Below are 24,162 nucleotides of genomic sequence, written 5' to 3' on the forward strand. Positions count from 1 at the left end.
CAGCCTACCTCTACTTTTCTCCAGTAGCTCAACTCTTAAGCATCATCTTATAAAGAGAATTGTGACTGACATGAAAGGCAAAGTCAGGAAATAAAGTTAAACAGCCTAAAATACTCTCCAGAAGACCCCAAAACTCTACTGATTCAGATGAGAGCAAAACTAACAATTTTTTTGAATGGGCAAATGTTTGTTCATCATCTTTAGTACTATAGACAGCTTTTCCCCAAATTTCTGCAAAAGATCTGAAAAATTACCCGCAACAGATCTGTTGATGATGGCCGTTCCTGAGGTATTTTCTGTAAGCAGTAATCAACAAATCCCCTAAAGGAGTCTGACCTGTAAATAAATTTTAAGAAGTTTTAAATTAAGAAGAAGCTTAGGATCTGGAATAGACGCAAACTTATTAGTGCAAGCAAAAGAAAAAAAAAACCACAACCTGACTAATTTGTTCTTAAGTTTTAGGGCAGAGAAATTACCCAGACTTTTCCAGATTCTGAGTTAAGTTGATCCCATCAGTTCTTTCAACAGCTAAAGGCTGTTGAAACAAACACAGACACACTATTATTCCCAACCACAAACTGAAAACCAGGCAAGAACTATGTGTACCATTCACTATTTTCAATTTTATCTCAACTCCTTAAAAATAGATGACAATGAAATTATAGTTAACTCCAAAAATGTACTTCTTAAGTCAGCTGATGAAACGGCTCTCTAACCCCTAGAAAGCTTCCCACCATTTGTAGCGCTGGCTCTAAAGTGCCTTGATACAATGATTAGTTCACCAAAATTTTTGGCTAAATATGAGGTTGTGTCACACCTGGAAAGAAGAAAACTCATCTTCTAGGTGCCACTGAACTTGGAAGCAGCATAGAAGTCATCTTACTTACTCCCTATGTTCTCAAAGCCACAGAGAGCACACTGGTGGACTACACACAAACTGCTTGCAATCAGGAATACTGATTCTTACACTGTATTCATAAGTTGTCTCTACTTTGCATTGCAAATCCTACACAGAAGAATGTGGATACCAGTGTACAGATATGAGACCAAGGTCTTCGAACCTTGACAAAATGGACAAAACAGATGATTAAGTAAGGAAACCAAAGTGGTTTTGCTAAAATGATTAGCAAAGAAATAATCGCTAGGCATTTAAGCAACATAGTGTAACTGGGGGAACTTCACACCTCTCCAGGAGAAGCTATCGCTTCAAGCCATCTGCAGACTCTGCCAAGCATCACTTGATAGCTACATTCCACTCAGGCACAGAGAACAGGTAACCCCTTTGCTTCCACAGAATAACAAAGCATTCCCGTATCAAAGCTCAGACTCCGGAACAAGCCTGTAGCATGGGCAGTATTTACTGGTCACAATGCTCTGATGACTTTTGAAGTCACTCACTGGAAAAAGATAATCTAATTACCTCTATATCCTGCATACCTCTCCCTTCCCTTTCTCCACATTTCAGTTGCATTACAATGCTAACAACCCCTCTGTCAGGGATCTTTTGCAGCTGGAAACTTTGCTGATGCTGAGCTATGGCTCGCTTAATGCATCCAAGATTACTTTAATTCCTACAGCATCTACAGCCCCGTAATTAACACCTCCACACATTTAGATTGTAGCATAGCCAAAGTGACAGAAGGTCAAAATCGAGCCTGCCTACACAGGAGCACTATTTGAGAACGCAGTCAAAGCACTACACTGCAACAAATACTTTTCTTGTCAGACTTTAGCCATGCAAAGAATGTCACAGAGTATTTTCAGGGAAATATAACAAAAAAACCCACCATCTAGTAATAGCTCTCTTACCATTCATTTGACTGTAACGTAGGGGAATCATTCTGGGCTATGTGATATAAGGCACTCATTGCATTCATGTTGAAAAGTGGAGGCTTCCTTTCAGCTAGAAAGAGAAGAGAAAGGTGTGATAAAGCAGTCTGGAAAGAAAAGGAGAAAAATATGGAAGTATGAGCAAGGTATCACTGCTAAATCAATAGCTCATTACTGTCATCATCACATTTAAGCTAATTATTTTAATATTCTAGGTTAGAGACTTGGACAACCACTCAAGGAAAGCTGCTATTCACTTGAAGAGGGGATGAGAAATCCAGAGAGAATGGGATGCATATTATAAGGAAAAGTTTCCAGTAAATTTTACCTTAACTGCAACATTTCACACCTGACCTACTATGGTACAATCAGCAGAAGCTGACTAAACCAGAGCTTAGACATACATAAATTTCCTGGCCATTACATGGTGTATCAATACCTACAGATCTTTGATGCACTACTGTGGCACCTATATTAAGGAAAAAGAGTGGCTGCCTGTTTCATTTATCATTGGCAGTCACCTGCAAGTGGGACAGTTTGCCAAATTTGCTTGCCAGATGTGTCATTAACTCCCCCTAACTAAAATTCTTCCTAGTCCTTGCACCAAGAGGACACCCACCTACCAGCCCCTCACTTAAGGGGTGCAGCAGATCTCACACAGAAATTGAGAAAGGCTAGTTTTCACCACCATCTAAGGTCAGTCACGCCAATCAGCCAACGATGCCAGGATTTTAAGTTCATGTCAGGTCAGAGCAATCACTTGTCCTTGACATGCAGCATGCATGCAAACCACTGCATTTTCTTTTCTTTAAAGACTACATACTTTTGGCTACACAAGAAATCAAGACATAAGCATTCAAAGAAACCCAAGTGGTGCTCAACAAGAGATTTCCTCCCACTGCTACCTGACTGCACGTTCAGACATGGAATCATGCAAAGGCAAAGTTCAAAGTTAAAAAAGAAGTTTAATACTTCTCAAAAGGGTAATGTTAAAAAAAGCAAACCCATCAACTACGTAAAATGGCTTGGAGGTTCCTGACTGAAAAGCTCCATAAGATATTTTGGGATCAAGACTCAGTGCTAACAAAGGGTAGCATAATATCTATTCTACTACAGTGATCTATGAGAAGCCAGAACACACCTAAACTACACACACACAAAAGAAAATAATCAGTGGCCATGCAGAATAATACAAGTCTAAAACTTCTGATTTTGGTTTTCTTTATATCTAAATACAAACCGTGTCAGCAAGGCATTAGTGCTGGCACATGAAATACAGAGTGATATTACTAGTCATCTACACCATTACCATCTCCATACTGAAGTCAACACTTCTTCCCATTCTATATGTCCCCTTCTGCTATATATATTTCTGCTGATTAAACATTTATAAATAACATTTTCACTGAACTTGCCCTTGCAACAAGTTCTTGATTACTGCTGTTAAGGTTAAGTATAATCCATATCAATAGTATTTCTGAAAATAATCTACTCAGCACATGCAATATCAATATTCAAACTTAAAATGCACACATCTGCTCTGTATACCTGCTATCACATCTACATCTGCTTCAGGTTGTGTGGATGCGTATCATTTGCCCTTTGCAGTGCAAACCCTTTTCTTCTCATGTAAAGAACCTGTCCACGTTGATTCATGTCACAAACTTTCAGCTGAGATTGAAGATTTTTGTTTTAGAGAGTGAGGAAGTAAGAAGAATTGAAAATTAAATGTAGGTCCCTTCTAACACACAATTCTTAGGACACCAATTCCCTTGATGTAATAGCTGGATCAACTTTCTCCAAATCCAGCTTGAAATACACAGACTACAAACCAGTTTCCTCTCATAAAAGACTAGAATCCTCTAGCTGTTATGGGAATAACTGAGTACACCAGATTAACAATAAAGCACAGCAGCATTAGTGGCTTGCTCTTGATTTGCCAGTGAGTAAAAGACTTAAACTCAACTGTCCGTGCTTTCCTAGTCAGGCTTCTTAAAGGAAAAAAAAAAAAAAAAACCAACAAAGAAAGAGAGAGAAAAACACCAAAAAAAATATCTTAAAGAATAAGAATCTTCCATTTTTTTCAGGACCTCCTAATAAACATTGCAGACAATTACTCATCTCAGCTGCCAAGTATTTACTCACCTAACTCAATACACGTGATCCCAAGAGACCAGACATCCACCTTTCCATCATACTGTCCCTCGTCCATAGCAAGGATCACCTCTGGTGCCATCCTACCAACCACAGCGCAGAACATGCAGGTTAGGGGATACAAATTGTGACTCCCAGCACATAGCTTAAAATGAGATGGTTTCATCACCTTCAGCAGCGCAGCAGACGAGAACTTAAAGAGCCAGCATGGAGCTGAGTAAAGCCATGCTGAAATAAAACGATGCTTGCCTGCACTAGCAAGTCTTCCAAGAGGCAGTTTAAGAAAGGAAAGTAAATAAGAGGCCAACCTGATCATCTTGCTGTTAGCGCAACATGCTGGCACATGGGAGACCCACACCAATCTCAAAGGCATTGTACCTGCAGGCAGACAGCAAGGTCTGGGAGAGTCCTAAAGGTATCATTTGTACTCCCACCAGAGATGGTGGGTTTTCCATTGGCACACCGGGAGAATTTTCCAGCAGATATACGCAGCCTGTGAGTGTAGCTATGAAAGGAACAGGGAAATCCATAACAGTGGGGAAATATGGTGGTCCAAGATAAAGGGATAAGTAGGGGGAAATGGAAGCAGCAGGCCCAGCCTGCAAAAATTCAGCCTCTTCTGTTCTTCAAAGATGAAGCAGGCTTCTTGCCAAATGGACTTGTTCAGAGGCTGGGCGATAGGTGACCTCCCATCAATGCCTGGGGCGTCTGCCACAAAAGTAAGTGGAGCGTAAAGCTATGCTGGTTCACTATGGTAAGAATGCCAAGCACCTGAAGCGACTCGTAAGCAAGTTGCTTCAAAACAGAATTGAAGTAGCTGTGTGACTTAGAGTCTGCATGGCCAGATTAACAGGATTCCCTTTCTCCATGTCGTTGTCTTAGTTCCGTTACCTATGGCAAGCGTTAATAATCTTTAAGCCAATGGCATTACAACAGTCGAAGCATTAACTGGTACCATTTCAAAGTGCTGCACAGCCTACCTCTCTCTACTCATGGGCACTGAGGAAGAACACATTTCCTGAAGAGCTGGACACAGGAATTTTAAGAAAACTGCTCAGTTAATTAAGTTTTTGTGCCAGATATTATTTTCAGATTGTGAAACGCTGGAAATAGAAGAGAGCAGTCTTATAAATATGGAAATATTGCAGGCTTTACTCACCAGTAAGGCGTTCCCACAAAAGAATTGGCAGGGGAGACTATAGATGCAGACCCAAAATCAGCTAGTTTCACTTGACCTGGTTCTGTTAGAAGAATATTTCCAGCTTTAATATCCCTTTAAAAGAAAAAAAGAAAATTATACTTCTGGTTCCAGTAGAATAACTTTCAAAAATTTACAAACACAGAAGTCCACTAACTTTTTCTCAATTAAACATTCATAAGAATCTAAGAATATTTAGAAGTCTAGTATTACAGAAAGCTAGAGAAATCAGATCTATGTGTTTTTGTGGAATGGAAAACCTGGCTGTACCTAGAAAGGACAGGGAGTGAGGGAAGTGAAGAAGAGAGGAGGCATGGGTGCAAGGTTGAGGTCCCAAACTAAGATCCAGGAGAGATGTATTGGGGTACTATGACACCTTATGTCAGCTATGACACCCTTAATACCAGATGTGCTATTTTCATCTTTCAAATGCCCTAGAATTCCTTATCTGATCCTTCTTACAACGCTCTGATAATTCACACATTTAAGAGATTAACAATAATGACACTACTGAAATACAAAAGGTACAAGATCTATTCAATACCTTTGGCACCGTAAGTTTCTCAATTCCAGCAGTAAGCAGGATAATTTCAAATTAACTGCCCATGAAATGCTGCGAAAGGTTAACTCAATTTGCATACCTCCCAAGACACTTGGCAATGACCCCATTCAAAGTTTGAAACAGACTTGTCAGATGTAAAATATTTTTTTCTTTCACCCATCTGACATAAAAGGAAGAGGACTGCTTTAAGAAATTCAAGTCTACTTATACATTGCCAGCTGAAAATCCCAATATAGTGAAAGTTCCTTAAAACCCTGATACAGCAGTTCAAAAACAAAGGGAAAACCGCACACTAGGTATGCCACAGATGCATTCACATGGGCAAAGCTATTTACTTTTGCAAAAGCAGACCTTCAACATAAATGGAATATGTGTAAGGGATTCCGGTCAGTCAGGCTGCTATACACTATATGGTCTGGAATACCTCCTCACTATCTCTTAAAAAAAATATAATGTATCTTTCCACAAAAAAAAAAAATAAAAAAAAAAAAAATCAATGAAAACATCAGCTTTTCTTATCTGGTGTTCAACCTGTAAACACCTAAATACCAAAGCCACTTACCAGTAGTATTAGACCTCCAACACAATTTACTGTGTATTGCCAAATGCACTCATACTCTGACCCTGTGAAAACTGAGCTAATAAGGTAAATGCGAAGGGAAACAAAGCTATCTTGTATTTGCTGCAGAGGAAAAGCATACACTGAATTATCACACACCAGTTGAAGAATAATAATTTTTGCATAAAACACAACACTGTAGACCCAGAGAACAGCTAAGCTGAAAGACCCTGTAAATGTAGTGTGACACAAACACTGGTGAGATACCTTTGTCTCCAAAAGCCAGCACACAAAAGTCAGAGCTGGGATAAAGGGAGCCACAGAGACAGTTTACTTACAGTATTTCAGCAGCAGAGCCAGAGTAAGAACCTCTATTTCTCTATATCCCCATTCCCAGGAAAGTACTGCTTCAAACTAATACTACGGAGTTTTTTTGCATGCATGTGCTACTCAAAAACATCCTGACCTGTCTTCATGTTTGAGGTCTATGCATCTGTCACTTCTGCAGAGAAGTGCTAAAGATGTCTGGTACGTGCAAGAACGAACACCTCAAAAGTACAAAAGAGACAACGCAGGCTGTCCTCTCTGCTGTCATCTCCACTGCTACTTCTACTGTACAACAACCAGAGGACTTAGCAGCCATGTTACGTATCAGCAAACACATCTGCCAGTAGGTTTGCCTTGTGCCTGCAATTAAACAGGAACTAATCTCACGATTTGCCATGCCAAGGCATGCTGCTAGAACAAAGGGGTGGCAAGGCTATGAGGAGAGCCGGGTGCTGTTCCTGTGTCCCCATGAGGTATCCCCTTACCCTGGCCCTGCTGCCTTTGCCTTCCTGCCCGTGGGGCCTGGATGCTCTGCCCCTGCCAGGCAGCATGTGCTGTACCCTCAGGCTCCCCTGTCGTTGTGCACATCAGTACAGCAGCACCCCTTGCTGCCCAACAACAGCACTAGGACATGACACTCTTCTGTCACTCCTTTTTGAGGCCCAACATCTATCGGGAAACTAGAAATCTCTTGATGGTCTTTTCCAGGAGAGGAGACTTGCCTTCCCATCTCAGGAGTTACAAGGCTTACAGCTCTTGGAAGACAACCAGTTAGACTGAAAGACCCATGTGGTGCCCTCAGCAGCCACCATCCTTATGGCCACTGTGTCAGCAAAATAACTTCTTCCAATTGGAAAGAGAAATAACCAACTTTGGTCTCAATCTGCAATAAACCTGCTAATGGAAATGTGAATGGAAAGTTCACACAGAGCAGCTAGTATTCAGTATGTGAAATGCTGAATTTAAAACACACTAATTGCACCTTCTTAGAAAGTCCTAATGAGTATAGAGAAAAAACAATTCTCAACAGTGCCCATATAGGGCATATATGCAAACAGCTGATCAAAAATAATCTTATTTTAATTTCATGAATTGGAATTAATGTTTAAATTAATATTTCACTTAAATATAATTTAATAACCATGTGTAGATATGCCCCAAATAGTTATTCTAACAAGTGACAAATTATTCCCGTCTCTAAAAATCCCTCACTGACTCAGCCTCAGATATACGAATTTTCTGTCTCAAGCTTGCCAGTAGACTACAAAGATGCTTTTAGCCCATAAATCAGTCTCAAGCTGCCTCATTATGATGACTCTCTACTCATTACAGTAATCTACATCCATTTCACAAGTCCCTGAGATATCAGTAGTACCCAAAATTAGAACAAAAAAAACCATAAAATGAGAACATGCAACATTGTTGACAAGTGAGTCAAAAAAATCCAAACTCCTGAAAAATACCCATTATGAAAGACAGATCTAGAAGCTACCTCCACAAGCACCCTTTAACAAAAATCTTCCTCTGCCTGTGTGCTCTGACTTCTCCTAAGGTAGTTTTACCCTTGACTTAGGCTTTCATTGACTGGTTTCTGAAAGCATGAAGTTTTACTTACTCATAACAAAATTCGCACTATGTCTAGTCTTAAAAATAGTCTAGTTCTATCACTCCACTTTATTTGGCAAATTTAGGGTGATTTTTCCTGTCTGTGTTTACTGCCAACATTCAGGTGCATCCCTTGTTACCAGGTATACCTGGTATAGAGAAAAATTGCTGATGTGGAAGAGATTCAGCACAGGATATAGCCACATGAGATTATTTAGACCAAAAAAATGCTTTCCTTATTAGCCAGCAACTGTTATTTATACATCTGCCCTGGCATTAGGAGTACCGACATGTCTATTAGATAAAATTTTGGTAGAATAACCTTTACCAAAGTTGCTTAAACACAGCAAAGCAGTTTTCAGGCTCTACAGAGTGGAAGACGGAAGGACATCCAATAGCACCAGGCGCTAGCCTTACCTATGAATCTTACAGTGAGAGTGCAGGTAGGCCAGCCCCTGCAAGGCACCGTGGGTGATGGCAGCAATCTCCACTTCCTGAAGTGGCTTCTTGTGAACTACAGAAATAATTCAAGAAAAACCGTAAAAAGGTCAGTGTGATCTTTTCCTGAGAAAGTGTTTTTAAAGAGAAGGAACTCCACCAGTTTTGCAAAATATAAGGTGAACATCATCTTCCTTGTACTAATTTCCTACAGCCTGACAGCCACTAGCAGCTCTGAGTCTATGCACAGCCTGTGCATGTATTTCACATCATAGGAAACTGTATTTTTCTTTACATTCCTGTTAGGGCCAACAGTTACTGTTAACACCAGGAGATGTGTCTGAGTGCAGCTTGCCAAATGTATTTGAAATGCTCATTTGGTCCTTCGCAAAGAAAACTTAATACTTTTTTTCCTCCAACAGCCAAAAAACAGGAAAATGAGGTGAGAAACAACAGCCACAAAGAGGTGTCCCCCAAAGTACACTCCTGTATCCCTAAACATGACCAGCCTGTGACTTGGCTGACTGTACCCTAGATACAAAAAAGATACAGCCCACAGCGTACTAGTTTTTACAAACTTTGGCTTAGATTCTCTATTCCTCTGCAGGTGCTGCTGTTCTAGTTTTGAGGTCACAAGTCTTTTGTCCTATAAAATAATCCGTAATTATTCCTACAAACTGCAAGTCAAGGACAAAGGCAATCCCTGCAGGTTTTTGTTACGGGTATTCAGAAAACAGGCAGCCTGCTTCAGTCATCAAGGTGGAACAAATTACAGGAACATAGCTATATACATTTACACCTTCATTTTACAATATATAAACGTGCATGCCAACCATACGTAGCACTGGCCTCCTGGGAAAGTCTCAGCTTACCCTTGGTATCACAAACACAGGCACTGTAGCTACGGAATGGAGTAGCATAGACAGACCACCTCTACCATCTGCAAAATACCAGTCTGTGAGAAAACAGCCTCCCACTGTACTCAGAAGGGGCACTAGGAAAAAGAAAATCAAAGACTATATAAAACTTACCCTCTAGCAAATCTGAAGCTGATCCTAAACAGTACTCCATAACCAACTGCAAGAAAAAAAAGCATGCTCTTAAATTATAGGGTAGACGCTCACCCAAACAGTTACTACTTGAATGGCTAAGAAATAGTAGAAGCAAATAAAACCTGAAGTTGCAAGAAATGCAGCAAGTGATGAACAAAATAAAATGCTCCAAATATTCCAGCAATGCCAAGACATCTTTCATTGTTGTAAAGAAGGTTGAGGCACTGCAAAGACCGTGGGGAGATACTGTAGAGAGTGTTACATAATAATTGTTTAATCTGCATGAATACAGAGGCCTCCCTCAGAGAAGCAGGGATTTGTTCCAATATCCTAAATACCTATTCTCTTTAAATTACCTGGAACCTTCTTCAGAAGAAAGAGACTACAGGCAGCACGGGATGAATACTGCTGCATGTAAAGACACTTTGTGTATTCAATATTTGATTGCTGTACTATACGTTTTCTGCTCATGAAGACCTCTAAATGCCACATCATTCACTCACCCATGCTGTATGCTCTTTCAGGTAACAGCCCTTATACTCTATAGTGTTGGGGTGCTTCAGCTGTTGTAGAAACTTGACTTCTTTGATGATATCCTGCCACTTCTAGTAAAAAAAAAAAAAAAAAAAAGAGCAAAAAAGCATAAATACATTTCTCTACTTCATCCCCTACATACTCTCATACACCACACATTGTAGGACAGTCTGAAAAGCAACCACAAAATTATTTTACAATGTGAAGACTTTACAATGTAAGACACTAACAATCTAGGTGTCATAGCTGCAAAAACACAGCTCTGTATCTGCTGTCTGGATCTCTATTGCTGCACTGAGACCCCCTCCCAAGGCTTATTTAAACAGACAGAGGAGTGCAAAAGTTGTGGGGGTTTTCCCTCATTTTAACTGCAATACATTTTACTTAAAGCATTGCTTCTGTTTTGCATATTGAACTGTCTGGTGGTCTCAACCTTGGTAACATCTGCCCCAAGAGACAACAGCACCTATAATACGTGCTAGAAGTAGTAGCAGTTAACTGTTCACCTTCCTTTTGTAAAGCAGCACAAAGCCACTGACATTCGGAAGACCATAGCACATGTGGGAGACCAACAGGTAAGCAAGGAAAAAATGAGTTGATAACATCCCTGCTTGCTCTTAAGGCAAAACACATTCTCCGGTGCACATCAATGCACCAATTCAATTGAACAGAGCCAATCCAAATTCAAGGCACCCCAACACAAAAGTAAGAGGAGCAACTAACAAGCAACAATTGAAATGAGACTGATATTCTGAATACAAGGTCTATGCAATCGTAGATTATAGATCCTGAACAGTGTTTCAAGCAGCTCCAAGTTTCAGTCTATGCCTCAGAGTGTTATGGTTGTGGTTCCAATAGTCAGTGTGCTCTTTATGCACTTACTACTGAAATTATTACCATGGTGAAATAACCACCATACAAGCATTCTGAATTGCCATTCATTTCCTTAAACTGAACTATTTATCAAAATTTGCATAAACTCATTTTCCTTCTACAAACCTCCATGCTTCCTATGGAAGCCAGCAACAGTTACCGCATTAAAAAGCTGGTCTGCTAGGGTCAAATAAAATATACAGCTAATTTCACTGTTCAGATTTGCATTATAGTTGCAACAACTTCTGCATGCAGAATTGGCTTTATTCACCTTACCTCATTCGTTTGCTTTCCACTATAGGACATTTTCTTGACTGCCACCACCTCATTAGTGTGGGAATTTGTAGCCTACAGCAGGGAGGAAAAAATAGATTGAAAAAAAGTTTCATTTTTTTTTCCCCTCCCCATGGTGAACTGTGCCTTTGGCAAATGTAAGCTTTTTTCTCTTTTATTTCACCCCTGCAAGCTCCTACATCTCCAGAGACATTTTCCTCATTTTAAGATTTACCAGACAACTATTATGATACTTTTTCCTGACTTCACCTACCTGTCCATATCCACTGTTCCTCCCTCAGCCCTTACTGTGCTTGTTGCCAAAAACCAAAGCCCAATATTGCACCTACTGAGAACATGCAAAATACAGTTGTATTGGAATTACAGTAAAAACAGTTTTAGATAAACCTTTGGAAAAATGTTTTCCAAAGAAAGAAGAGATATATCAAAACCTCTATAATTTACAAAATCCCCATATAATATTGATATTCTTAAACAGCCATTTCAATTTCTAGTTTCAGGAGGATGCTTCTTTCTGGAATTTATCTCAATTTAAAAAAAGCAACCTTCCTTTTTCTGCACCAGATCTCAGTTTTGCAATGAATATTATTCAGTCATCAAAATTCTGCTTTTCAGCAGCCTGTATGACACAGGGATGGTGACTGGAGGCTGAAAACTCAAGTTTTAGGAAGAGCTCTACTTGCCTGGATTGGCACTGCCCTCATTTCTGCATGTTAAGGACAGAAAACTTGAAGGTTTTAGTCTTTAAAGAGTTGAAATCCCTGTACCTCCAACCATTTACCATTTTGGGGACAAAAAATTAATGACAGCTAAAAGCTTAGAATACAATAGAAGCTAAATGTGGTAAATCCTTCTTTCAACTGGTTGAGCGGATGAGTACTATACTTTCAAGTAATGTATTAATGAAAGACATTTCATGATGCAGTGACTTCAAAGAAAAAAGATGTTGGTGAACCAATAGAGCACAGGCATTACTAAAGGGAGTTGACACACTTATACTCTTCACAGCACACATTCCTCCTCAAATGAGTTAGAGAAAGCTGAAAACAAGTAACTTTTGGATAAGGCAAAGCCCTTCCTAATCACTCACTGTCCTGATTCAGCACATAAAAGATCAAGAGTATTTTACTCAAATGTATGAATTAATTCTGGCATTGTAAAGAAATTTCCAGGTATTCCAAGTATCTTCACATGAACATGGTATCTTTCATTTCAGCCTTAATTTTTTGCCAAATGGATCAATCCCATGTTCTCACAGTTATGTGTGAAGTTCTTGCTGTATCAAGCACCTGGGATCCTCCTGGCTGAAATAATTTAAAGAGCTGTACAAGCACACTCTCAGAAATATCCACTTGCTGGAAGTGGGTTTGGCCATACTTAGATCTTTAGTGAAAAGCTTGGCAGAAAACAAGCACATTTTGCTTGCAAAACCTCTTTCACGCTGCCCTCAACTGCTTTATCACTTTTCCTTATTTCTAGCATGGATATAAGTAGGTTGTTTTTGATGAAAACTATTCTTCTGAAGTGTCAAAGCAACTTAGTTGATTTCATGTCAAGTTAACATCAACTTTAAAACCTTGTGAGAAGTGGCATATTTTTTTCCTTAGCCTCCTGATATATGATGTATCATTTCTTTCAAGCAAGAAAAGGAATTTCAAATTATCTTGCCAAGCCTTGGCAATAGTACACTGGAAAACAAAACAGCTTGCAAAAATTGAGCTTAAGCTGAAGTTTAAACTAGAATAATTATATCGATCCACAATAATAGAGACAAGATACAGATCAATGTATTTGCTGTTCCTAGTAATATCAGTACCAATTTAAATAAAAAGGGCAAAGAGATGCAGCCACAGCCTAACAATCCATGCCCTGCCCCTTTTTCTGTATCTAAAGTCTCTTCCCCATTCTTCTGGATGATTTAGAAAGCCCTGTTCCTTCGAAGTTTTTTGACCTATTCTCCTCTTTTGCTAGGAAGTATGTCAGAATCCCTGGAATCTTGCCACAACAATCCGAGATCTTGTTGTTGGCCCCTGCCTTACTCTAAGATGCACAAGAATCAAGATGTAAGACAGGCTACAAAAGCTTTTAAAAAGGAGGAAAACCAAAGCAAAGATGCACAGCATCCCTGTGTGGTAGGAAAAAGCTCTAGCATGATCCATACAACGCAGCATATAGCTGGAGGCCTTCCTTTGGTGAGCGGATGGATCCCAGGCCACTGTGCACTGAAAACTGCAAACAGGTGAGTTTCTGCTCATGACTTATGTACACAGCAAGACCAGGAAAAGACTCCAAAGAACAACTTACTGGATGACAAGTGCTTCATGCAATAGGAAGGAAAGCTTTAGTTCTAAACAGTGGCAAAGAAAAGTGGTGATGCATCTCATTACTATGTTACTACAGAAATATTACTACAGGCATGACTGCAATCCCATCAACCTCAGAAGATGCAGCTGCTGCTGGCAGGATATTGCAAGAAGCTACAGTCTGGCTAAACTCTCCAGTGTTTTTAAAGCACAGATCAGTTAAGTGAAGGAGGAAGAGAAGCATCGGCAAATCCTAAGTCTTTCACCTAACCATAGTGACATCTCAGTTGTAATCCTGCTTGGTAGGCTAGACCTCCTCCCGCAGAAGTATGAGGAACTTCTGAATACTGGAGCTAAATGATAAAGGTGGTACCTTCCCTACTTCATCTTTACCCTAAAGCATACCATGCATCCTTTCCCTTTGGTTTTGAAAAATAACTGGGTAGGACCTGCCTACTCCCATCTGAAAAAATGCTTGCTCTTCTTACAGAGTTGATCAACATGTATTCCAAGTTTTACAGCCTCATCCTCTTACACATGTAGTACATTTAACATTATACTTTCCCCAACTTGTCACTTACTCCAACATCTAAAAATGACTGTCCCACTGTTCCACATTATACCCTGTGGAATTATAGCATTCTCTCTCAAAACACACAAGTACTGCTTATCTGACACAAAGTATCAGGCTCTTCTCCTGTTCTAACAGTAGTTCCACCAACACCTCCACCCCTTTAAACAACTATAAACAATGAATTGAAGTGCTTGCAAATAACTCATGCTAGCTACTGCTAGCTTCTGGAGTTACAGGTGTAAGGGTACTTATCTAAATGCTTTAATGTCTGATATTCAGAAATTCCAGTTCTAATGAACCTGATCTTCTGGAGTGGCAGGCCATGCAGCTTTAATGTATCTTTGATTTCTTCATACTGAATTCTATTTTAGTTTCATTGATACCATCTGGATTATAATTATTTCCAAATCCAGTATTTCGGATTTAGCTTTGTTTGATACTAATTGTAAAACCACTATTCTTCTTGTTTTCCAGATTAAATTCTCTTGACTGTATCAATAACGCAACACATCCTTCCCACTTGAATTCCTATTCCTCTTAGGACTTTCTCTTTGCTTTTGCCATGTAAAGATTTGCTATTGCAGATAGTATGTTAAGAGATGAACGTAGGGACAAGGAGGATGACAAAACAGAATGATATTTCAAAGAACTCTCTACCTCCTAAATTATCAGAGCAGCAGACAAGCAAATCATTCAAAAGCCTGAATGAGATTTGATGTGACTTCCACCCAAGCAGACACAATACCAACTCATTAACAAAGTAGCTTTTAACTCCAAATGCATTTTCAATTAATTAATTCATTAGATTTGCAATGATTTACAAGCATATGAATGCTTTGTAGAGTATCTTGAAATTACAGTTTGGCAAACTGTTTAAATTCAGCTTTCAGCATCAGACAGCATGAGATACTATATACCTAACCTGGATGGCTGAACGCACTATTATGACTAGTCAACTGCTACTATAAAGATACAGCTGTAACAGTAAAGAGCTCAGGAGTGCTCTGGAAACAGTTATTTTTGAGATGTTATGAGAAAGCTAATACAGAGCACTAAGAGCTCAAAGGATGCTCTTTTACAAATGCTGAAAGTCTCTAAAATGTCATTTTAAATGGTTCTGTTTTTCAAAAAGGAGGTAAAAAACTATACTTACGAAGTAAACTGCTCCAAAACTTCCATGTCCAATTTCATGTAAACCCACAAATATTTCTTCAGGATCATCTTTGTAGAACAGGTCAGCTATTTCTGGGTCCTTTGGCACCCCTTTGCGCATGTTGAACAGTATTATGAACTAGTTCGCGCTTTCAATTCCCAATCAATTTCTTCCTTCATCGACAAAGTAGTTTGTAGACAGCATTCAGCACCTGGTGAAAAAGTTTCTTTAATCTATTTCCTTTACACTTCTTCTCTGACAGCAAAATAAGAGGAAACACTTTCAGGAGCAATAGACTTCACTATTGTTTCCTTCAGCTAATTCTTTTCAATTATTAGTCCAATTTAGATATAGAGATTAAAATGCATTCAGAGTACAACAGCTCATTTATCTCACACAGGAAGCAAGTGCTGCAGTTACGCTGAAGTCCACTTGAAGACAAGAGCCCTGTTGCTATGCAAAACATCCTGTGATATGAGTTTGTTATTGCTGGTCTCCTACTGTGTCCGTTTTTAGACCATCACTGTTATTCCTCCTACTTTTCTCTGCTGTTTGCTTTGTTTCTCTACTCCCACTTGCCAGCTGGTGGTAGTAGAAAAGTTAGATTCTATTCCACAGAAACACTTCACAATCATATGATTTTTATTTTTTTTATTTATTTATTCACAGCTATAAGACAGCTAACGCTACTGGATTGGGATGGCTCCCAGGTCACAGACTTATTGCATTTGGAAGACCCTAGATTCCATCACGTAAGGCAGATCTTTACCTCCTTAACATCTTTCTTTAGCATAAGCATATAATTAGAACAGAACTGAGCTGCATTTAAACGGTTTCCAGTGTTCATCCCCAAAGTTTTATTTATGTGAGGGGGGAAAATAAACAAAGAAAAAGTAAGTTCAGGAAGTTTCACGCTTCCTATCAAAACATCCTGAAAAATCTGCATTGGTACATCAGACACCGGTGCACAACACAATGACAGATGCCTCTACTCATCTGCTTTTGACTTCTGAAACCCAGTAGATTATCTGCAGGTGAATCAACTGGAACAGCTTCTAACAACAGTCTGGAGCACATCTAAAAAGTTCTTCCAGATACATAGTTCAGCACCTCATTTATTGAGACCACATCTTCTCTGTGCATAAAAGAAAAATACTTCTGCAAACATGCACTAAAATGTTCAGCCTACCTCATGATGTAAACAAGTGTAACATTTAAAGAGAGACCATCTGAAATTCAGCAATCAGATAAAATCAAAACTAAAACACACATAAAAGGCTTTAGGTTTCATACTGCAAGCGCCATCCAGACAGAATGATGAAAGCAGAGCAGAATTTTGGTCTGATGCTGAGACAGTGTCCTTGGCTCAGGATAAAGTAATGGAGCAACAAGCACAATAAACAGTGGTTCATTAGAGGTGCAAAGTACTCTGCTGGAGCATACCTGGGTAACTGTGGCACAAAGCATGCTCTGTGGCTCAGATTCCTTTCAGCAGCATTGTCCTGTGCTCTTGTCTCCCCAGACTCTATGCACTCTCTTATTCTGCAAAGGAAAACAAATATCAGTATTTAGAAAAAGTATTTTAAGTTTTATACCTTACTCTAATACACAAAAATACTACATCTAAAAAACACCACCGACTAGCAGGGCACCATTTGAAAGTGTAGTTAAAATGAGTACTGGCTATGAATGCTAATGGTAAAGATACGCACTTCTTGTGTGGACTATATCACTGTAAGAGAAGAAACCAGGAAAAGTGGTTAAATGCCAAGTTCTTTGAGTTTTTATAAAGACACTTAACCCTGCAGGGGCATAGGTGAAGCATGGAAGTTTGCTCTTCGAGTACACTTTTTAGATTGCCTATAAAAAGGACAAAGCTCACAAAGCTGTCTATTACTTAGCTCAGTATGTTGTACCTGATGACATACAAGACTTCAAAGTCAGTCCTAGGCATTAATAAGACAAACATTGTCAGATTCCACCAGGGAGAGACTAAGCAATGAAAAGATGAAAAAGCAGGGCAATCACTTAGACCCATCAGCTGAAGTCAGGTCTAGGTTGCTCACAGTTAAGGATGCAACTCACTGCAGTCGCTCATTCCTACCGGCGTAGCAACACTCCCGGACAGCCACAGCTGTCCTCTCTCTCAGCGGGGTCACACACAGAGAGCTTGAAATCAGCTCGCCCTCATAGAAAAGGTTATCTTGTAGCCACTTCCACAGTGGAAATGCTTCCAAGTACAGCACACTGCAATAGTTATATGGCCAAAGTTTGAATTAATATGCACCTGAATTAATGACAAGCAAACTAACTCATCTTTGCATTTATTGGGGGGGGGGGGGGGGGGGGGGGGAAGAGCAGATATCCTCCCAGTAGTAGCTAACCTTACCAAAACATGGTATTTTTGTCTACTGTTTTCAACACAGTGCAATACTATCGAGCTGTTAAAAAGATACATTTGAAGAGCTCCAGAAAAAGGTTCTGCAATTGAGTTTAAAAAAAAATATAAAAATATCAGGTGTAAACAAAAGCTAGATTAATTAAATGGTTATCAATTCTCAGCTGATTGGCCTCACCCAAAGGTGCTGTATTTACTACATGCCTGCAGACAGGGACGAAGAATGCAGTATTTCAGGTCTGGCATTCTTCAGCCAGGTGAAAAATCAGTTTGCCTTTAGAACAATAAAAATAAGCCAATGAAGAAAACAATTTAGCCATCTGTAGCCGAATGAATTTCTCTGCCATAAATAAAGGCTGTGCAGCTCTAATATTCAAGGATGAATTAGTATTTAAAATGGGAAACTAAATGTCAATATATAAAGTTAAGCCCCAAGTAATAATGTCATTCTCCAATTAGGACAGACATTCATAGTGAGGTGTACAATAAGAAAATATTCTCAGCAGGACTATTATTTTCTAGTAGCGATTATCAGAAAAACTTATGATGGAAAGTGTATTGAGTAATTTGAATCCTGTTGATCTGAGCATGATACCAACTGCTCCATATATGCCTGCAGTGCCTCTTGGTACAAACCCCAAGAATCCTCTGCACAACGACATTACAGCACGAGACATGCGATTCAGGCATGGGACAGCACAAACCAGAAAAAGATACAAATCATACTGCTTTGAGGTAAGCTGGCAAGGTCACAAATTCTCAATATTAGAACTCTCTTCTAGATACATGAAGACTGAAATAAAGATGGTTTAAACAATGGCAGAGCATTCTGGGAATTGAATGCAATCACTAGGAAAAAAAAAAGTTCAAGCTATGGTCAACTTAAGCAAGTTCCTTCAGTTAAACTACCGAATTAACACATCAAGAAACCTTTTCTACTAGAAGCCTGATTTCTACTTTTCATCCTCCAAATAACACACCTAAAGCAGCACTTGAGACTCTGCATGTTCTGAAGATCACAAATGAAAACAGCATTAGTCACACTGGTGGTGGCTTACAGAAGTGACAAGTGACTCAAGATTTTCAGAGTTTGGGAGATCAGCATTTTGTTCAGCCAAGGCCATTTGGCGATGCCTCAAACTGCCTACCTAGAAATTAAAGCTTTCAATCAACAGCTACTAGTGAAAAATCCCTGTCTTGGATGAAAAACTTCTTGTGCCCCATTTCTGAAATACTGTAAGGGGCTAGAAAAATAGGATGAATTCTTGAGAGCAAACTCAGCATCAGAAATAATACTAAGAAAAATATTTAAAAGATTCTCTGAGAAATAATTCTCTAATGAAGATTACAGAACATATTATGAAAACCAGAAAGAAAACTAGTTTTTAAAAGGCCTACAACTATTCCAGCGACAGCTGGGGAAAACAGTGTTATGTTGGACATATCTATATGGCAGTGACTCTGTTTCCGTCACGTCACAGGCAGAGGAAAGTAAAATCACTGGTTACTTTAAAATCCAGGTCTTTGTGGGAAATGCACCAGGCAACTTGTGGCCTGCCCAGCACAGAAGTGCCCAAAGCGATGGTGAAATGCTGCAGAACTGCACTGAAAACTACAAGTGCAAGATGATTATGTTCTTAAATCAATGAAGCAACCCTGCTTAGAGCAGTTCGCTGTACTACTCCCCTCCTCTCCCACCCTTCAAACACAAAAGCCTAGGAACACAATCCAGCCAAAGTAAACCCCTCCGGATGGAGTGGGTTGTTATTGCTGTAGTTCTGGCCCATTGCCATTTTATCATAGTGTTTCAAGGATTTTCTACTCCTCACTTACACTAAATGACACAATATCCTGGCGTTTTAGTGGCTGAGGCAAGACAACAGCAGGTCTTATCATGGAGTTTCACCAGAAAATGATGGCAGAGAATATCTGAACAGTCAGGCCAGGAAGTAGATAGCAGCATGCTACTGCCTAAGAACAAGGAATGGTAAATTAGTGATGCATCCTGTGGGCTACTCATAGACTGGACCCTGCATAACGCTCAACAAGTCTCACTACTACAGCAAACAAAGTGTTTTTATTCTCCCACCAGTTTAAAGAAAAGCAAAGTGCCCTCAATCATAAGCAACCCTCACATTCAAAAACCATGCGTTACTGCTTTTGCTACATATGTTTGCACAAAAATTTTCTTGCTACCAACTACAATCTCCAGGTGAGAACCGGTTATATACACTGATAACAACAGAAAAAACCTCAGTACAGAGGAAGCAACAGAACACAACTGGAAGTGCCTTTCAAAAGTGCTCAACTACCCACATTTCCCAATATTCCATGGATCTAAAATTACGTCCACGTATAAGATGACAGTTATACTTGAGAACTCAAGTATTACAACTGCTAATGAGATGTCTTCACAGAGCATGGCATCAGAAAATTCAAGATATTTACTTCTTTGTCATGTTCACTAAACAACTGGCAACCTGCCCAGCATCCTCAGTTCACAGTGCATCCAATACACACAGCAGTTCCCACACTCTACAAGCATCTCTGTTTCACTCCCATAAAGTGTAAGGGTATGGCTTGTAAAACACAGCTTGACTTGTGTCTCACAACACTACAGGCCTGTTTCAAATGTGTACAGGAATACACAAAATTAGTTTTAGTTCCCAACTACACCATGGTACTTCCCAAAACAAGGACAGTTTTCCAGTTCAAGAAGAAAAACAAACTACAGGGAACGAGGTGGAACAGCAGCAGATTCCACTCATAGGAGGGCACAGCAGTGACACAGCTCGTGCGTTCATTTTTAGATTAATATTTTCGGGAGGAAAATTTTACACCAGAATTCTCTTCCCAAGAATGACAAACACATTTCACTCTCTACAAAATCTCCAAAAATCTGGAAGACAACATTAAGAAGGAAATTCTCAGACAGATTCAGCTGATAAAAACTGTCCCAAATAAAAACCTTTTGAGCTCAAAGTAGGCACATGCTCAAGTTCCACTGCAGTCCTCACACACAAACTTATATTGTTTCGTTTGAGTTCTGGGTTTTGGTTGGATTTTTTTGTGTTAAGTTGGAGCTTTTTTGTTCTCTTTAATTGCTACATATGGCTAGCTTTCAAGGCCATACACACACTTCACCCTGTGCTTTTGCAGCTAATTCTGCAGACCACAATCTCGGGTGAAGAGTCTATTACTTCGCAGAAGTGGGTACTTTGGCTTTTTGAGAAAAGCTTAAAATATGGAGGCTCAAGAGTCTGTCACTGTAATGTCTTTGATTGTTAAGAATTACTTTCCAGCTAGCATTATGTAGCTGAAAGCAACGAATGGGGGTTTTCCCCAGTATATTAGCACTTAGTTTATTTTAATGTTTAAAACAGTCAGATAAACATATCTGGTATATAAATTCAAGCCACTTGTAAGTCTGATGACAGTGTATACAAAAAGCAACTGGACTACAGCCTTTGTTTGCTTAAATTTATCACTGATTCCAAGAAACTCAGAAAAGACTTAACTTTGGCCTAGAAGCAGCAAGCCCCCCCATGTCTTCTCTGCAAATTTCTTTTTGCAAAATGATCCAATTTGTATGTAACTGAGTTGGAAGGTACCCAGTGACCTTCAGTAGCAAAGAAAAATATTTTTGAGTATTGGAAAACACTCTGCAGGTATCAGGATAGTGCTCCCTGAGGGCACGTGGCAGGTGGATCGGGTTCAGGAATCAGGACACAGCCTGCTAAGAAAGGTGTATAATGTAACCAGAACATAAGCACAAAAGGTGCCCAGTCATACAGTTAGCAGCCAAGACCCATAAGCTAGTTCCTACAGTACCTTTTTTGCTCTGCTTTTCAAAGAAGTAACTTCCCAGAACATCCAAGTCAATTACACAAACCATTTTTATTAACATTTGCATAATATTTGGATGCAATTAAAGCTCTTCACTACCTACAACTTCTAAAAACAACTGCGAGAATTCTTTTTTGCCACGTGTTCAGCTCCGCAATCCACTTCAAGTATCACCCTGACACAGACGTACTTTGATTCAGCATTCTCCAGTGCTCATACATGCATCAGGTCATTTAGAGTTAACAAGATTACTCATGCTAATAAAACCCCCTGAATCAGAACTGACTAAGGTGATCACTGCACACAGTGCCCTGGGGATATGAAATTAAACTAGTAACTTGCAGGTCTTATTGCAGATACATGCCTTCATTGAAGCAACTTTTTTACCTGATTAGAAGCATGAGTTTTAAAGGAAACATTGTTCCACTTGCAACTCCTCTAGGACTAGCATTCATGTGTCAAGAATAAGAAAATAAATTTATTAAAACAATTAAAAACATAAAACCAGTGGACTTAAAGCAAAAACCCCAAACAATTAGTTTTAGTTGTATGGAATGTTTCAACAAGTATGAAGTCAAGCAACACACCAGCCAAAGGAATCGGTACCAGCTGTGTTCAGAGGAAGTTCTCCTGGCAAAGACACCAGATATTATAAGATATGGCAGAACGCAAATGGATCAAAAAACCACCTGTACATTATCTTTCTCCTTGAACTCCAGGAAGACCTTATAAATGACATTAAGCTTCAGTAATTTCAGAGTTATTAGGCACTGGAGTGAGGAACTAGTGGCATCTATGGCACTCATCTACCAAAAAAAAAAGTTCTTGTTTATGAACATGAAATAGCACAATATACAAGCTAAAAAATTACACTGATCCTCTAATTTTCCTAAAAGTAACATTACTCTGAATTGTGCTGTGGAGATACCCTGGGAGCTAAACACAACAGACAGGAATTCAGTGATTGCAAGACAAACGCACGCAGCAGCACACGCCATGAAGAGCTGCAACTATTGATACCCTGAATTCTGACACCATGTTTTTATGTTCCAGAAAGTTCAGCCATCCTTCCTGGATAAACTTTACCACAGGTTAGAAGAAAATGAAGGTAACAGTTATTCTGAAAGCAACATCCTCTTCCAAACCTACTGTTCAAAGGCTAAATGCCATCTTTTCTCTGCACCTGATCCAAATCAGCACTATTAGTCCTACTATTTGCTTCATGAAACTCCACAGAATTTTAAAAGCTGTGAAATAGAGTGCTTAATTCTGTTGTTGCTTTTCACATTTTCATCCAATGGTTGCTTAAAAAAGCAGGAACAGAACAAGGAGGAATACATCTGAGACTTCTGATACGCTCATTTAGGTCAACAGATAGTCCTCAATTTTGAGCACTGCATAGGCCTTCTGAGGTATTAAACCTGGCTTTAAAAGGGTATCTGTAATTTTTCTCTATAATAATCATCCCTTCATACCCACAACCCTCTATGAAAGTAGGTAAAGAATTCTGACAACTAAGGTGGTCTTCCCCAATAACATTTACCTACAGACCATTCTGCGACAATAAAACCTTTTTTCCCCCCCAGATGCGTAACAAAGAACACCACTTACTAAGGACTTCATACAACTCTAGTTAATTTCACTACCTACGAACCAGAAATGTTTGCAAACATTATCTGCTGTGTTCACAGTATAGCAACAGCACAAAGAGAAGGAAATGTGGTATCAGATAGTTTTCCAGCTCAAAATTCCAGTGTCTCTTTTTAGACAGGTTCCCCAACAGAGGCTCAAAACTACTGCCAGGAACAGCCCTGCTTTGCTATTGTCCATAGAGCAAAAAGGAGGGGTGGGTTTGTTTGCATTGTTTTTCCCTCTTCAAGGAACCTAGGAACATCTCTAACAACAAAGTTAGTATCAGGCAGCCTTCCCCCAATACCCACACAGCTCAAAATGCAGCCAATGACTTTAAAAGACATATGTTTTTGACTATCCTGCTGCAGATGTTTTCGTGTTTTGAAAATTTTACAGCTGTCAAAAAAATAATTACATGATGTTTTTGATGACAAAATTGTGAGAAAGCTACTAGGAATGGGTTAAAAACTAAGGTGATTAACCCAATTCTGACAGTCATCAAAAGTAGCAAACAAGTTGATACGCCCAAATCTTGACTGCAAGTGGTATATTAAGAACAAACTGAAATAAAAGATATTATAGCATTTCTTAGTACCTGGACACTTGTCCTTACAGGCAAGAGCCAAGCCCATTACCCTCTCTTTGCTTTGCTAAATATGTGTCATTCTAGTTACCCAAGATCATGGGGTAAAGCCTGGGCTTCCTTCAAAAAGTCAAACAGCACCGTTCTTTACAACAGATATGTAACGAAAAAGCAAAACTTCACAGCATGAGACACTGGGTGATGCTTCTCAACAATTTTCCAGTTAAATTTAAAACAATTTAATGAA

At 39.4% G+C, this 24,162-nt stretch overlaps 1 protein-coding gene across 2 annotated transcripts in view; it reads right to left on the reverse strand.

Moving 5' to 3' along the window:
* Positions 1 to 24,162, reverse strand: part of TAOK3 (TAO kinase 3) — a 92,985-nt gene that overhangs the window by 34,751 nt on the left and 34,072 nt on the right. For both annotated transcript variants that reach the window (XM_056350037.1, XM_056350029.1), the window contains exons 2-11: positions 16,900 to 16,998; positions 15,457 to 15,667; positions 11,409 to 11,480; positions 10,229 to 10,330; positions 9,705 to 9,750; positions 8,653 to 8,749; positions 5,144 to 5,257; positions 3,976 to 4,067; positions 1,810 to 1,903; positions 255 to 336 (exon numbers count right to left, since the gene is read on the reverse strand). In XM_056350037.1, the coding sequence (XP_056206012.1) occupies positions 255 to 336; positions 1,810 to 1,903; positions 3,976 to 4,067; positions 5,144 to 5,257; positions 8,653 to 8,749; positions 9,705 to 9,750; positions 10,229 to 10,330; positions 11,409 to 11,480; positions 15,457 to 15,576 (819 nt within the window). In that variant the 5' untranslated portion in view covers positions 15,577 to 15,667; positions 16,900 to 16,998. The remainder of the gene's footprint in view (positions 1 to 254; positions 337 to 1,809; positions 1,904 to 3,975; positions 4,068 to 5,143; positions 5,258 to 8,652; positions 8,750 to 9,704; positions 9,751 to 10,228; positions 10,331 to 11,408; positions 11,481 to 15,456; positions 15,668 to 16,899; positions 16,999 to 24,162) is intronic.

The sequence above is a fragment of the Falco biarmicus genome, chromosome 1 (assembly GCF_023638135.1).
Source record: "Falco biarmicus isolate bFalBia1 chromosome 1, bFalBia1.pri, whole genome shotgun sequence".
Taxonomy (NCBI): Eukaryota; Metazoa; Chordata; class Aves; order Falconiformes; family Falconidae; genus Falco; species Falco biarmicus.